Source organism: Salminus brasiliensis, chromosome 1, assembly GCF_030463535.1.
Source record: "Salminus brasiliensis chromosome 1, fSalBra1.hap2, whole genome shotgun sequence".
Classification (NCBI taxonomy): domain Eukaryota; kingdom Metazoa; phylum Chordata; class Actinopteri; order Characiformes; family Bryconidae; genus Salminus; species Salminus brasiliensis.
In genome coordinates this window covers 17,917,995-17,934,691 of record NC_132878.1, presented here as the reverse complement: position 1 = coordinate 17,934,691, position 16,697 = coordinate 17,917,995, and the positions used below count along the sequence as shown (strand labels likewise).

At 38.5% G+C, this 16,697-nt stretch overlaps 1 protein-coding gene across 2 annotated transcripts in view; it reads right to left on the bottom strand.

Annotated features, from left to right (window-relative positions):
- The window catches only part of LOC140549997 (ras-specific guanine nucleotide-releasing factor RalGPS1), a 178,807-nt gene that overhangs the window by 8,807 nt on the left and 153,303 nt on the right, over positions 1-16,697 (bottom strand). Inside the window, exons 11-19 of one of the 2 annotated variants that reach the window (XM_072673800.1) lie at positions 15,546-15,613; positions 6,285-6,402; positions 5,031-5,182; positions 4,112-4,160; positions 2,912-2,992; positions 1,297-1,402; positions 603-695; positions 397-502; positions 146-237 (exon numbers count right to left, since the gene is read on the bottom strand). In XM_072673800.1, the coding sequence (XP_072529901.1) occupies positions 146-237; positions 397-502; positions 603-695; positions 1,297-1,402; positions 2,912-2,992; positions 4,112-4,160; positions 5,031-5,182; positions 6,285-6,402; positions 15,546-15,613 (865 nt within the window). The remainder of the gene's footprint in view (positions 1-145; positions 238-396; positions 503-602; positions 696-1,296; positions 1,403-2,911; positions 2,993-4,111; positions 4,161-5,030; positions 5,183-6,284; positions 6,403-15,545; positions 15,614-16,697) is intronic. The other variant, XM_072673793.1, reaches the window with a different exon arrangement.

Sequence of the window (16,697 nt, the reverse complement as noted above, 5' to 3'; positions counted from 1 at the left end):
TTGAGCCACCAGTCAAACCCAATGTGTTGCGGGCCCACAACACTTGATTGTATAGAATCACATTTTGCACCTTTTTCAGGTGCATATAAAAGTTTTTCCATTTTATATATTTAGTGTCAGTGTGTTGAATGGATTGCAAGTGTACCTGTGGTCTATTGCTCCGACACGCCTCCTCCAGGTGTTTGTGCCAGAGGATTGCAGAGAAGCGGGACCCTGTCTGAAACTTGTAAACATTACCTGTGAACCACAGAGATTTAACAGCTCTTATTCAACAATTCAACAAGTAAAGAAAAATAATAAACCAAATACCAAAAGTTAATTAAATTCATATGTACACAAACGTATACATACGTGTACAAAAACTGTCCCTCTATTGGTGTGAAGTAGAGATGTTACCTTTATCTGCATCATTCAGCTGGAAAATATTGGGTCGTGTTGGATCATCTGGCAAGACCACCATCCAGCCCAGAACAGACACTTTTTTACAGGGTGTGGACTTGTACTAAATCATGGAAACAATGTGTTATCACTTATCACATCAGGCACTAAAATACAAACTGGAATCAATTCTAAAATGAAATGCTCCAAAGGGACATCCTCACATGTTTTCTTTCTTTGCCTCGAAGTGCTTTGGCTCCGTAGAAAGTCAACGTGGAGCCACAGAGCGTGATCCAGTACCGTGTCCACGAGGAAAGCTGAAAAACAGAACCAGAAAAAAAGAAAATACTCCAAATTCACATCTACTAACATATGTAAGGTCTAGTTATTAAGACTTCTGTTTGGCAGATGCATGACAAAGATTTCCTTTTAATGTATTTGTGTTTTATTACAATCGACAGGTAGAAAATCAAGAATCCATATCTAAATATGCAGTATATGCATTGTCTGTCGCTCACAAACGTAATCATGATGAATGGCCCTATAGAAATGCTCCAAAATATCTTTACATCTTTTTACATTAACTTCTACCGAAAATTACTAAAGTTTTTCCTTTTTCCGTAAAGTCATTTTGAAAATTGACATTTGAAAAGTTTTTTTTTCAAATTTCTTCAGAATTTTCCTATATGGCTTCACTCATTGCTTAATCTAATTAATCTTTTAGAGACTTTCATTTATTTTTCATGGTTGATATTACAGTGAATATACTCTATACTATCATCTTAATCATTAAGAATTATACTGAGGCTGTCCCAGATGTAATGACTGGAAATTTTTAATTATTTTAAATGATAAAAAAAACTTTTTTCAAAAGTTCACTTCCTAAGCCTTTACATTTTAGTTACATGCCAAGATCACCTTTGGCTTTCGGCCCTGCTTCAGCAGGGTCTTCCTTTTTAGTGGGCCCTCTATAGCAACACCGCCCATTTCCCCAAGACCACGCCCAGGTTCCACTGCTGATGAACTGTTGGAGTAAAAAGAAAGTGTATTGCCTTTTAGGAGATATACCAATGAAGCAGGCTATAGTCCTCTATATGTGGCTGTATGTGCAGCATCTGTGTACTTTAGGGCCTGACTGATATGAAACCTTTGTCACCAGTACTAATATTTATTCAAATTAATCATTTAAATATCACTACATCTGTTGTAAACATTCCAGCTAAGATTGGTGCAGAAAATTATAATATTTATTAGCTGAATATTTAATATTACATTTCTTGCACATAGCTTTCTTTTCTTCTGATCTGGTAACCATATTGGTCCACATAAAAGCAAGCCCTAACAATATTTGCTGAATACATACTTTAGAAGACTTACAATTAAAGCAAACAAAATTTTCAAACTGATAGAAAAGAAAGTTTAATGTATCTGAATAAATCATGTGTATATTTGTAAGTATCTCAACTGTATTTGGATGTCTATACATAGACTATCCTATTAATGTTCATTAAAAAGTTCTAGTTGCTGGGACAGTTGCTTGATTCGTCATCATGGCTGTTACCATGTCAAAACCAGAGACAACAGCAATTTGTGGAATAGGTTCATGTTGGCAGTGAAAAAGAAAAAAAAAACTGAAAGATCATGTGTTTCATTATCTGACATTCAAAAATGTGTATTTAGTGTGCAAAGGGTGCAACCCACGCACATTCTCTGAAATGAGAGATTAAAAAGTGTGTTAAATAAATTGCTAAATAAACTGCAAGATTTTCATTAATACCAATAAACCTGTGGGACCGTGATATCGGCCAGTTTTAAAGGTTAAATGATATATCAGTCAAGCCCTAGTAAGCACTTATTTGTAATGGTGCTGAAGTTAAAAAGCTCACAGCTTGGCCTAGCATGGCTCTGCAGGTCGGAAGGTTCAGTACAGTAGGGATGGGCAATATGACAATATTTTATTGTTGGCATGATAAATTGCATCACATTTTTACCAAATATTCCAAAAACATTGTAGTAGTTTAACAGTATACTTCTTATTTAGCACCTCTAGTGCTTTGTTGTCTGTTATATTCAGAAAATAAAATACTGTGATGAGTAATGTTACATGTTTTGGCATATCACCCACCCCTAAAGTGCAAATGACATAATCTTTTATAGTGGCACACTGGAAGGAAGCATATTGACACGTTTAAAAAGAGTCAGTGTGTCTATTGACTTGCGCTGAGAGTCGCTGGAAGGAGTGAAGTGAGTTTGGAAAAGGTCAGATGAGGTAGAATTCGGAGAGTAACATGGTCCTAGCATGTGGAATGTGTATATGGAAACCCATCAACTAACTCTCCACCCAACAGAAACAACATCTGAACAGTAGAGCATGTTTTTATTGAACTGGTTACCCACTGGATTGAGAGATGACCATCTGAGAAATAGGTATAATAGAGAGAGGTGAAAAAGACAGGTTGCATGCAAGGACGTGTGATCGTGACGACTCAGGTGGACAAATGAAGTGACCCTTGACCCAAGCTGTACACTGTACCTGCAGGCATAACTGCGACTTCGGGGGGAGTTGCGGAGAGGGACCCTCCAGTTGGGGCCCAGTGTGGCATACATGCGCCCCCTGTTTACATATTTGGCAAAGTCAGTTTGTGGGCTGTGTCCAGGTCGGCTCTGTGTTCTAATAACACTGACACACTATTGTACTCATCAAAAGGTGTTTCTGGATTAAAGGTGTTGCATGGATTAAGAGAACATGACCAGTGTATGTGGAAAATGTTTTCTCTCTCATTCACCAGTGCTTGGCTGTTTGAAGGGTGCCCTCTATATGCCCTAAAAACAATCCTATTATGTGGGTTTTTCCCCCCAATCTACTTGCTAACAAGAAGTATGAGTTTAATTCAAGAGCTCCAGAAAGAACTGCAAAGGCACTCCTTTACTGCATAGAGATAAAGCAGGGAATAATTCCTGCCAAAAATGAACAGGAATAATAATGTGTGTCCAGTGAACACATATAATAATCATAAGCTTAGTATTGGACTAAACAGCAATGCTTTTGGTGGTTCCCCATTGAAAACCCTAATGTCGTCTTAATGCTATTATGGAGGTAAGGAATTCAATCTGGAGATTTTAGAGATAAAGTCCATTTAGACTGCTCAGGTTGTGAGTAGAGTGTTTGCTTTGCTATATGAAAAATATATGTTTCCACCCCCCCAAGTTAAATTCTGAATACCTATACTCATGCTGGAATTTATTTTAACCTGGAATGTATTTTATATATAAACTAAACAATGCAATGCTAATTATATACACTGAATTGACTTCTATAAATCATACTAATTACATCCTGACAATTAAAACTTCAAAGTGTTCTTGATCCTGAAAACTAACTTAAAATAAAGTAACTAAGTTAACTAAATTAGGTTTGTTACTGCAAGGCAAAGACTACAGTGTGCCCTGCTTTGCCCTCTATCTGTTTATTTATCCGTAATATATATGTAATATTTATCTGCATGATTTTGTTGAGCATGTACAGATATATTTTAACACATTTAAACATGACACAAGGAAACAAACACATTATATCACATTATGAGAAAACAATGCAACAAGGAATCGGCTGCGTTGTAGTTTGACAGTCATAACTTTTACAACATAACTTTAAGGCAAGAAAGAGAAATGATTATACTTCAGTGTTAACCAGCAAGTTAGCAGCTATTTACAGACAAATTAAAAATCTTACCTTTCAACTCTTGCAGAAAGATCCTCACAGAATGAACTCTCACTGCTTCCTGAAGACCATGATAAAAACAAGTGCAGTACAGTGTGGATGAATAATGTACTACAGATTAGGTAGATATACATTACACATTACTGATATCAAGTTTTGAATAAAATCAAATTAATAAATAAATAAGTACGTTCAATAAAAGATGTCCAATATATAACTGTACTATGTATTCTAAATTGTGAAATGTGCAGCTTTACGTGTAAAGATTAGGTATTAGATAGTGATACAATATAAAGAGCTGCAGATGTTGCTGTTGAAGAAAGCTTAAAGTCATCATTAAGTAATAAGAAAATATTTGTATCTATTTTTATTTAAAATACACAAAGTAATGTATTGTTTGTTTTATTAATAACTCAACAATCCTAAGGCAGATTCCTTGTCAGAAAATGATCTTAACTTGGTAAGTACATCTTGTTTATTTAAAATGTTCTTGTTGTTAGCATTTAAAAATAGCTTTTAATGCATTGTTCAAAATATGTAAATGAGCACTGTATGGGTTGTCTTTAAATATACAGTACCAAAAATTATTCACATGACAAGTGAATGAAAATGCAATAAAACTAGCAAAAAAATACACTTAAAAAAAACTTTAGCATGAGTAAAAGTACTCTTTTGCATGTTCGATGAAATTACACATTCTCACCAGAGAGGTCTCTAAATCCCCAAAATGTATGAACTGTTGCTTTAATATTAACGTTTAATGTTTAATCTGATTTAATCTTTTTTTTATTACTTTCCCCATGTAAAACAAAAACACTGGATTAAAATAAATAAATAAATAAATTGAAGTGAATGAAAATGCAATAAAACTAGCAAAAAAATACACTTAAAAAAAAACCAAACTTTAGCATGGCAAAATCTGTAGTATTACCTATAGATATGCCATTGGACACTAGCGAGTTGTTGGGGTTGTTTCTGGCAGGGCTCTGCGACTCTAAGAAGCTGTCGTCAAGTAGATGACGTGGTTTCTCTGCAGGAAATGTGGCACTTTTACTTTCCACCATGCCAAACTGCCACATCATGCTAAAAAATGGAGAGTGCAGGGCGATCATAAATCAAAAGCAATAACAAGTCACAAGAATCACTGCTAAATTTGTGTTAATGACAAACAAAATGTGACAAAACTTTAAACTTTAAAAGTTTAAACAGCAATTAAGAGGTCCAAGCACGTAGGAAGCATGGCATATTAACAAATGGAGAAATTAACATTGTAGAAAATACTGAATAATTTCCTAATTGTAATATGCATCACAAATAAAGAACTAAAAAGCACATATGCTCAATCCCAAAATAACTAGGCTTTTCTGACAAAACTATTCAAGCAGTTTTTAGAACCATAGCTGCATATTCCTTTAAATAGAGACAGAAACAGCACAGTACATGTACAGTATCTCGATTATAGTTTTATTCTCTACAGTAAATTTAGTTAGTCCAGTAAGTTATAGGGCCTGTCAATTCTAAATGTGACTTTAAAGACTATGTACACTAAATGGACAAAAGTATTGGGACACCTCATTCATTATTTCTTCTTAAATCAAATGTATTTAAAAGGTTTATCCTACTTTTGTTGGAGTAACTGTCTCTACTGTCCAGGGAAGGCTTTCTACTAGATTGTGGAGCATTGCTGTGAGGATTTGATTGCAGTCAGTGACAACAGTGATAGTGAGGTCATGATGTTGGATGATCACCACCCCAACTTCCCAACGTATCCCAAAGTATTGGATGGAGCACCAATCATCATTCCAGAGAACACAATTCCACTGCTCAACAGCTCAATGATGTGTGTGTGTGTGTGTGTGTGGGGGGGGGGCTGCCACTGCTGTGTCAGCAGTGGGTACCACTTAAAGCAGCTAAATGCATTCATTAGAAGGGGTGTCCACATATAGTGTATGACTTTTAGAAACCGATTTAAAAGTCAAGTCAGAATCAACCCCAACCTTGGAAGCATGAAGTATTCTGCAATTCTACAAATAAGCTCAATAACAAAACTTTGAGCCAACTGCTCAAAAATTCAATACTTAGGTTCATGAAAGCTAAACAACATTTAATGAGCCATACTGTATTTAACTGTTATTGAGCGTGTATGTGTGTGTGAGAATATTGATTAAACAAATGAAATACACACTTGTTGCCCACACTATGGCTCTTCCTATGACGTGATGGTGGAGGGGTGGGCATGCGGACTCCCACTGTTGCATCAGGGCAGGTGGGCCGGCGACTATACCTCACAGAGAGTGACATCTCTAAGGACAAGAGCAAGCAAAACAAAAAGCAAGCAAGCAAGCGAGTGAGAGAGCGAGAGCGAGAGAGAGAGAGAGAGATGAATGCAATTAATTAAGGCAAAAAACATGAAAGCAAACTCAGATGTTGCTTTACATTCTTTAAAACACACAGTGTGTTCGCTACAGCTTCTTTACTGCCTTTAAATTCCTCTAGGGGGAGACAGATTCACACTTATGACCACTGTTTTTTTTTTGGTGAAAAATAAAACCCCATCCTCATGGTCATCTGCATGCTCACGTTCTAGGCCCTTTATTCTTTGAACAATATTTAGTAGCCTGTTTAAATGTAAATGCATTACATATCTTATGTGCCCCTACCTATCAATAGGTTAGGCTAGGATTGTCAGAGGGGTAAACTAAATAAGATTAGAACTAATTAAATTAGAACTGTCCCAGGAAATGTTTTTTAAATATTTAGAAATATGTCCTTAAACAATGGTTAGTTATTATAAATGCTGAATATATAAAAAAAAACAACTAGTTCAGCACTGGCTCATACCTCACAAACTCTCTATTAGGCAAATCTCTTTTTAACATTATTTATCTCAGTTAAAGCAGCAATATGTGACAACTGGTATGTTTTGCTCCTGGGTTCCCCCTACATTAGGAAGTATAATTGTTTTAATCTTTCACACCACGGTGGTAAAAACTAATTGTAAACATACATTTTTTGACAAGCTAAGAGATACAGAATTGGCATCTGAAGTGAAAGAAGCATGTGGACTGACAAGGTAAAGTAATATTACAGGATTTTACACAAACATGACATTTCTTTGTTTAAAGCAGCAGCACAGATGTTTATTTATCTGAATTGAGTGTGGATGAGAAAAACTATTGTAATAAATGGTATTAGTGTGCTGCACGATCATCCCTGCAAAAGCCTATCATATTTATTCTAAAAACAGGTCTAGTAGATTTTCGTGGGAGTTTCCCTGGCCATGTCAGGCTTTTACTTACTTGTGTCTCATGCACAGCCACAACCACATTGCTGCTAATGATGCTTATACAAATCGAACAGCTACTGCAAACGTGCAGATATTAGAATGGCAAACACAGTCTTCAAAATCTGCTCACTCACCCACTCAAATTAAAGACTCTGACTAAATGTAAACTTGCAAAGTTTAGATTCATCTGCTCTGAAAGAAGATCACAATGCACAGTGTAAAAGTACTCTTTTGCATGTTCCATGGAATTACACATTCTCACTAGAGATCTCTAAATCCTCAAAATGTATGAACTGCTGCTTTAATATAAACAAGATGTTTAATCTGATCCTATGTATCGGAAGCTGGTGGGAGTGGGACATATGCTAGGAATAGTGGGGGTGCAGGATGGAATATGTATTTTATTTTCCCCATGTAAAACAAAAACACAGGATTAAAATAAATAAACAAATAAATAAATAGATGTATGTAAGTGCAGTAAATGCCACATTTCTATATCAATGTTATTTTTAAATCCATAAGTGGGTGCAGCTCAAACACCAAGATTTCCCAGTGCGCAACATTGTATCTTTCAACCTGGAAGTCCTGATTGCCACAAATTAACATAATTATTATTAACATATTTATTAACATAAAACATGTTGCCATTACAAACAACCCAAACCGAGAGCAGCTGTGAGTGTAAATACAGAGCTACATGAAGTTGCAGCAAAAAGACTCTACTACAACAAAATCTGAGCAGAGCTCAGTTATAAAGTTTATTTTGCATTAAAATTAGCATTTGTTTTCACTGACTTTGGCAAACTTTGAATTTCTATCGTAATAGAGGCAGCTTCATCATGCTCTGGTGAATATACTAGCTCACAAGTGTGTACGTGTCCTATCAGCTGATAATGAAAAAAACAAAGAGCATCTGCTGTCCTGTACAACACACACAGTTGGATGTGCCAAAAAGAACAAAGGCACCACAGTCTGACAGGCTTCTCTGTCTGTTTAAAAGTTTTTCAGCACTTTGCAGAATTTCTGTATCAACAGTTTTGAGCTCATCTGAGGCCATGAGTCTACAGTCTAAAAGAGAGCACTGCTCTCTGTGGGTGGGTACAAAGGCCCTTCCCCTCATTACTTACCACCATGCTTGCCACTGCAGGCAACTGTTAGTGTTCCCCTGTCTAATGACATTGCAGCAGCAGTAAGAAAATAAGTAGTTGGCTGGATTTACATGTTGAAAAAAGCATATGCTTGCCTTCATCTTACTAACTTGGTGGCCTACCTTTACTCATGTGGATACATTGTTCAGGAGCTTGAAACAGGTTAACCACAGTCTTAGCTTCACCAAAGTAGTAGAGTATATGAATGATATAGTTTTTCTTAAACATTGAGAGGTGAGTTTCTGAGTGTCCTTTGATTAGTTTTACCCAAAACCATAGACGGATGTGTAAATCCTCCAATTACAGATGAGTGGAAAAAATGACAGATGGGCGAATCCACCCGTTAGACAGGGTAAGAGGCAAATATTAACCTTGAATTTGATGCGCTGGTGTGTTTGTAGGCTCCAGAGGGTTAATTATTCACAGTAACAGACATTAAGACCTGGGGTGCCCATACTTTTGCATGCCACTGCAGGGTAGTTGCAATGTTTTCAGCTTTTAAAACTTTTCAAAATACAAAACATCAATTCACACTGATCAGACTGTCTTTCAACACATTCTAAAATGCCCTCGTCCCATCAGATCAACTGGGCTTTACACGGCAATAACCTTGAATCTCACAAACTCTAAGCTGCAGCCACTATGATGTCGCAGCACTCCAGCAGCATAGCTCAGAGGTCAAAGCTGTTTCTCATTTCCCTTAACAAGAAAACACCTATTTCTTCTTCCGTTCATTCACGAGAAGACCCGGGGCAAGGCAGTAGTGAGGAGACAACACCAGACAGCATCATGCTGAGACACTTGAGTGTGGACGCTCTTGCTCACCCTTACAGTGTTGATGCTAGATTTGGCGACTTGACTTCATGCACTGTCTGTAAATAGGCAAACACATTTAAGACTCCCAGTGGGAAATGAGGCAAACTTTCCCCACTTGGGCCCACTTGGGAAAACATTCATTAATGAGCTACTAAATTGTTGTTCATTGTAATTAGCTGTGAACTGGAGATGGTTTTACAGGGTAACGTAAAAGCAAAACAGCACAATTTTCAGAATAACATTATGATGAAACATAAAAAAATCTAGTCAAACCTCACAGAGAACAATACTAGGGCAAATGCAGTTGTGTTGTTTTGTGGTTTTACCACACATGCTCACAATTACCACTGGGCACCTGTAGATCAGGCGTTGCCAGTGATAGCCAAAGAGAAGAGCTAATGAAAACAGTTTGTTCGTGTGTAGTGAAAGCCCAGAGCATGCTCTGGTTTTGTTCTCTGAGCTTTGAGGAAGGGGATTTATAAGACTGAAGCCTTAATTTACACTAATTGCCTGGATCAGTGTAGTTTCAGGACATGATCACGATCTGATGAAGCTTAAGGGATCTTAAAAAGCCCTTATAAGGACTGGGTCCCACAACTGATGAGTTTTTACCCTGTTTGGATCTAGCTTGAGCAGAATCAGGAATAATTACTTTGTCAGAACAGTAATGAACAGAAGGGCTTCCTCAGTCCATGTTACTGCTAATGGTGAAGAGCTTCATGTGGAAGACCTGTAGAAGTTATTCATTCGTGCTCTGTCTTTTTGCAGACTACTGTGCTACTTAAACACCTGAAGATATGAACAGTATTAAAGTACAGTGTTAAAGGAGCCCTATACTGTCAAACTGTATTTTCCTTTGTAAAGTTCGGGGCATGAGAGTGACATACCATGAACCTCAAACACAGGTGTGTCTTCTTTCAAAAGAAAATCCAGCAAAATCTGATTTTAAAACCTCCAAACTTTACATAAACCCAGCCCTCTAGCCAAAGCCCAAGTCAAGCTGGTGAAATAGTAAAACATATGCATATGCAAAATGGTGTTGTTGAGACTGGAGAGCAGGAAATCACCTCCATACTACATGGGAATGCGGGTTACTATGTTTATCAGACCTTGTGACCATGGCTTTTTCTGAGCCAGTGTCCATTCAAAGGGGAGCTCAAATTTCCAATGGACCACTGGCAATGACAAGAAGTTATAAGACAATAAGTGGCAAACTTTATCATGGTGGCAAACTTAATGTCATCTCCAAACCTGCCCATTTTCAATACAGCGGCTCTAAACTATCTAAACCTAAATTTACTAGATTTACTAGATTCTTTTACTTAGATCTTTTCAGGTTTATCTATTTAGCCATTTTAACTACAAGTATTGTCGCAAAGTGGCTTTACAGAGCTCCGGGTCCGAGACTCTAGTGAGCAAGCCAGAGGCAACAGCAGTAAGGAAAACTCCCCTGGAGCAAGAGGAAGAAACCCTGAGAGGAATAATCTTTAGAATCTTATAAAGATTATCAGAACCTTCTCTGGTTGACAACAGTAATGAAAATGTGTATGAAATAGAATGAAAAAGTAATGAATAGAAGTGAGCCAAGTATTAGACATTAGACTTAGTCTTCAGATCTAAGGTTAATATTAGAAGTCTTCTCTGGTTGGTTAGTTCTATGACTTTCATGTTAACATAAATATCACTGCTGTCACTCAAAAACCAATGTCAATGTCTCTGTTTATGTGGAATTAAAATATGACATAATGTGAATCTGGCAGTTGTTCCTGACATGGTGTGATAATGATGGACCAATACAAATGCTCCTAAATGAATAAAATCATGCGCAAAGATGCGATTTTTGAGATAGAAGGCATAACAGGCATGTCAGCAACGACAGGTAAAGAAAAGAGAGCCTCATTAGTTATGTCAGTAGTAATGGCCTCAGTGAAAGTCTATATGTAGGGATCAGTCTCAGCGGGGAATGAGTAGAGCATGTTGGTGAGGTTTTCTGGCTCAGCTCAACTGCCTGGACAGCTCAACTGTTAGTGATGATGGAAAGAAACTCTGTGAGAAAGAATTGTAGAATTGTAAGATTTTCACACTGGCAGGAGTTCCTCCGCTGGTCTGTTAGTGATTAGAGTTCGCCCTGCCCTGAACAACACTCCCTGAAAACACAGTGCGACTTGAACGAGCCTGCAGATGGTTGCGTTTCCAGTTATTAATCGCTTCCTAATCATGTGTTCAAAACATATTTCTCTTGTTGCGAATGCCTGAGACAGAAGGAGAGAGACAGAAGACTTTACAACTGTTTGTGGAAAAAGACGGGTGGGGGCACACAGTGGGCGAGAGAGGTGGAAAAAGAAGGAAAGGGACAAAAAGAGTAAGAAAGGGCGAGAGAGGTAGGAAGAGAAGGAGGACAAGAGTAAAAGAGAGAATGAATAAAACAGAGAGCAATAGGAAGAGAGCAAGAGGTAGAGGCAGGAGGAGGTGAAAGGTAAAGAAGCACGAGAGAGAGAGAGAGAGAGAGAGAGAGAGAGAGAGAAAGTTAAAGAGAGAGTGTGTAGGTGAGAGTGTAAGATAGGAGTCAGAGAGAAACAGAGTGAGAGGCGGCGAGCGGGATGAAGAAAGAGAGAGAGAATGAGTGAGTGAGAGATAGCAATTAAGAGCGAATGTATGAGTGAAGAAGAGAGAGGGAGCGAGAGAGAGAGCGACAGAGTGAGAGAGAGAGAGAGCGAGAGAGAGAAACATGTCTAAGAGAGCAAGGGGCAAGAGTGTGAGAGAGAGAGCGAGAGAGACAGAGAAAGGAAGAGGGAGGAGGGAGAGCAGGAGAGTGGGAGATCGGTATACTTTGAATGCTTTGTATAAACACACTCCCGTGTTGTTTAATCCTCAGTACACAATTAAACATGTAAATAAATGTTTGCTTTCACTGTGTGTGTGCCCGCATGTGCATGTGTGTGTCCTGACGCACAGTCCTGTACGGAGAGACTGACTAACACTACCTCATCGTGTCTTGGCTTCCGATGCGCAACTCTAGTGGGTTATGTAATAACCGGCTACGCCAAGACCAGGCCCAAAACCGCAGTCCATGTGAGGCTTGTTGTGATTGTCATCATCACATGGTCAGTCTGAGTCTCTGTGATGTAACCTCCGTGGCTCAGACTCGTTACAAAGGCTCAAGCACCAGGAACCACTTTTCCTCTTCGAAAAACAGAATTCCACGCCTGACATTTACGGTTTCTCTTCCTCAGAACAATCCCACAGTTTCCACAGGCACTCTCCTCAGTGCTCCACACAATAGAGAAAATGATTTCAGGGCTGGCTTTTCCAAAAGCAGGGGGATTCTGAAATGGTTGAGCGTGTATCATGCCGAAGACTTGCTCTAGCAGTTCACACCTCCACTTTTTAGTTCTGTTAAACAGAACACTGGCTCATTTTCACCCATTGAATGATTTGTTTGGGCAGGTGTGAAGACAGTAATAGCGCTCAGATGCAGACCAAAACAACTGCAGCGAGACACTTGAGATGAGGTGATCTCGGTCCAGAGACTCTGGAGCGGTTGGTCTGTGGTGAGAACATGATCTGACCTTGTTCTGACCCAACTATCAGGTGTACTCTGCAAGTCTCATCTAAACGGCTCCTGTAGCCAGGTATACTGCTCAGATATTAACCACAACTATGAACAAATGCCATCTCTGCCATTAATCCATGTTAAGCTGCACAGAAATCTGCACTAGTCCAGAACATAGGAGCTTTCCTCCGGTATTTACTTTCTTGCTCCTGCTCCAGGCAGGTCTGGCCAATAAGTGGAGAGAACTTTCTCACATGGTTTGCTGTGATGTATTTTAGTGCGCTTAAATTTTTCCCTGTGTAGAAACAAACCAAACCAAAGGAAAAACACTCGGATTCGGTTAACTGATTCAGAGCAAAGCAAACTAACTACAGGTGTGGAAAAAGCCCTAACTGTTGGGAATCTGAAGCCGGGACATTTGAGCCTTTATGATTGCTTTATTATGATGGCAGTTATAACAGACAGTAAATGTAAAATAACTGAACAACAAATTATAAAAGCTAATAATGTTTATATTAATAATTATTAATAATAAATATTTATATCTTTGTTGTTTTTAACAAAGATATAAATGCCCCTACAGTATGGCCCTACAAGATGCCCCCACTTCAGCATCCCCCAAACCCCCACCTCTCATGACAGATTACGTAATGACTGCAATTTTTAATTAATGTATTTAAGAAATATGTGAGGTTAGAAAATGTGTGCAGTTATATTTAATATTATGTGAGCTTATTTTTAAAAATTATGCGACGCCCTTACAATTGGCAGCAATGTCCCCTACTGTATTCAGAAATCAAATTAAGTTAGATTATACCCCATTGGGTAATATGACTAATCTGATCACATCATTTTTAGAAAAAATATATGTCCAAGTTATATATAATTAGGAAAGTCATTAGTCTCTACTCCTGTTGTGTTTTGGATTTGGAGAATAATCACATGGAAAGAAGGAGGAAAAAAAACACATTCAAAGCATTTTCCTCTGGTCGTGTAAAGAGGGTAAAAAGCATTGTAAAAATGGAGGAGTGAGGTTGAATGCTTACATATAACCATGGCAACTCCCCAAAACAGCTTCCAGATCTGGGTTGTGTGGAATAATGGCTGAGGGAAATCTTTAGGTAGTGTTACCATGGTTCAGACCATGGCTGGGACTGACTGCAGACAGTACGATTGCAATAACGGAGAAATAACTCTCTTGGCTTGGCATGTTGCGTGACTGGGCTGTTGCTGGCAACCGCCCGGCAGGGTTTTACAACCTGTGGCCCTCTGCATGTTGTTGAACATACAGCATTTACAACGTATGACTTAACTCTGCACTGCAAAGCAATAAAGGGATTCTTATCCACATGTTCATGCATATGGCCCACACTGTGCTTTTTTACAGCAGGCATCAAAAGCTACTTTCTCCATTTGAAAAGTTTTGGTTTAATGCTGACACTGATGTTCTCTTAAACCAGAATATACCGGCCCAATCCCTACCATAATCCTACCACCCTCCCAATGCACCCTCTGAAGAAGCCAGGGCTCTCCAAATTCCCACAATCTGTCTGGGCATGATCCAAGTCTCCCAAATAACCTCCCACTTCAAATGACAGATGGAAAGAAGTGGTTAAAGTGGGTGCGTCCCAACTAATACTAATACATAAACTAAAATCCTAATAGTGCAGGTTTGGCAGGTTAGTACACTAATTACTAACATACTAATCATGTATGTCAAACCGCACTTTTCCAGAAATAGTAGCTTCTCCTTTTTCGTTCTGCACTGGATTGTAGGACAATGGCGTCCATCCATCATGAAAACACACTTAAAACATCCTGCATCCAGGATATCTGAGTATAATCAACATTAAACCGTATCTATACTACATACACAAAAAAATAGTTAGTAATTACTAATTAGTAGGCTACTGGGACACACCCACTGTTTTTATTTTCTGGCAGAAAGGTAATGCTTGCTTTCCTTGAGGTTATCATTTGAATAAGGTACATAACAGAAGAGCCAGCATGCATACACATGTTTTGTTGAAATGGCAAAGGTTCTTCTAAGGTTCTTGGCTCATTTTTGGTTATCTCAGCCCATGAATGTGCCTTTGTCGCTGTGTCCAAACAGATTTGACTCTTAGCAGGCCCATAGAGCCCTTCAATAAGTCTTCCGTTGTCTGCTGTGGTTGCTAGCGTCCTCATTTTGCCACCGCAATGTGCACAATAAGGTGGGACACAATACAATACAATGCAATACAAAGAGCCGTTTTCCCTAGGATGTTGCATGGGGTCACTTGAGGGTGAGATACCCTTGAGTCTCAGCCTCAGACATTCCATCCACAGAGGAACTTCTCTAAAATATGCAGTGTGCTAAAGCCCCTGACACTCTCAGCTGACTGATGGGCGCCATCAAGTCATTGGTAAGTGATAGGTCTTTTAAATGATGTTACTGTGATTGACTGTTTCAATAAAGTACTGGAATTACTGCTGGAGTTTCCCCTGTATTTCCCAGTTGATACAGATGCGTATGAGTTTTAGAGGGTTACACAGAATGTATAAGTAGTGTGTACTTTCACAGGAAGAAAAAAAATACATTTATCCCAGAAAATTAAGAAGTCATTTGTAAAAGATTTTGAACTTGAACTCCAAAGCCTTTACCTGCAAGATCTTCCTTGGAGGAGGCCATGCGTGGTGAACTGTTCCCAGGTTCGATCTTCAAGGAAAGCCTGTAATATAAGAAAATGAAAAAAAAAAACATGACCTCATAAGTAAACACAGAGCAACTGCAGGGACAGAGCTCCAGTCAGCTTTCACTGTCCAAAATTTAAGACAGTAAATGAGCAGTTAGGTAGTGTTTATTTAGTTAAGTCAGCCTTAAAATTCTTCCCCAGTCCCTTGCAACCCAGTCTGACTACTGCTTTTAAACTCAGCAAATGTCTTTTTTAGACATGCCTTGCTCGATTGAGCTGGTGGCTACCAGTGTTACTAACAGTCTCATACAGTCATTAAAAATTGGGTTGAATTATTAGATAGAACTTTGTTATACAGAACAGAGTAATGCTTTGTAACCCATATTTGTGTAAAATCTTGTATTACTACTCTACCTCACCATATATATATGGTTCTATTCCATTCACTTGTCAACAAATGCATGTGTACAGCTGTCCGGGAAGAGGAGCTCAAACATTGATTTTTATTTGCAGCGGTGGAATAACAGTGAATTACACTCCAAGAGCACTCCACTGTAGGGCAAGTGCAGTGCAGTGTAGGGGGGGGGCATCATTAAAGCAACATTATGCAAGAATATATAACCCCCCCTGACAGTTGGGAAGTGGAATTTGTGCTTTGAAACATCCCTGAAGGAAACAAAGTAAGCATTCATTTCTGGACATGCTGACAGACACAGAACCATCACCAAGACTGAAAGAAGCATGTGAATTGATGCAGTAGAGCAATATTACAGGACTTTAGAAAAATAGGACTCATGTTATGCAGTGTTCCACAGTTTTGCCTGCTTCACTTCGAGTCTAGAGTGGCAACAGCAGCGACACTATTTGCCCAATTATAAGTCAGTGAAACATCACAAGGATTCTGAAGCTGTTATCTTAAGGTATCTTCTATGGAATTTCTCCCATTATTATCTTTTATGAACATAAGCTAAATACTACTGAAACTACTGCAGTACTAAAAATGTATTGGACTTTCCATTCATTGTACCTTCTAGCCCAGAATGAGTAATTAACAATAGAGCACATAACTGTGCTATTGCAATTAACATCATAACATGCATGAGCCGAAAGCCAGCTTGGT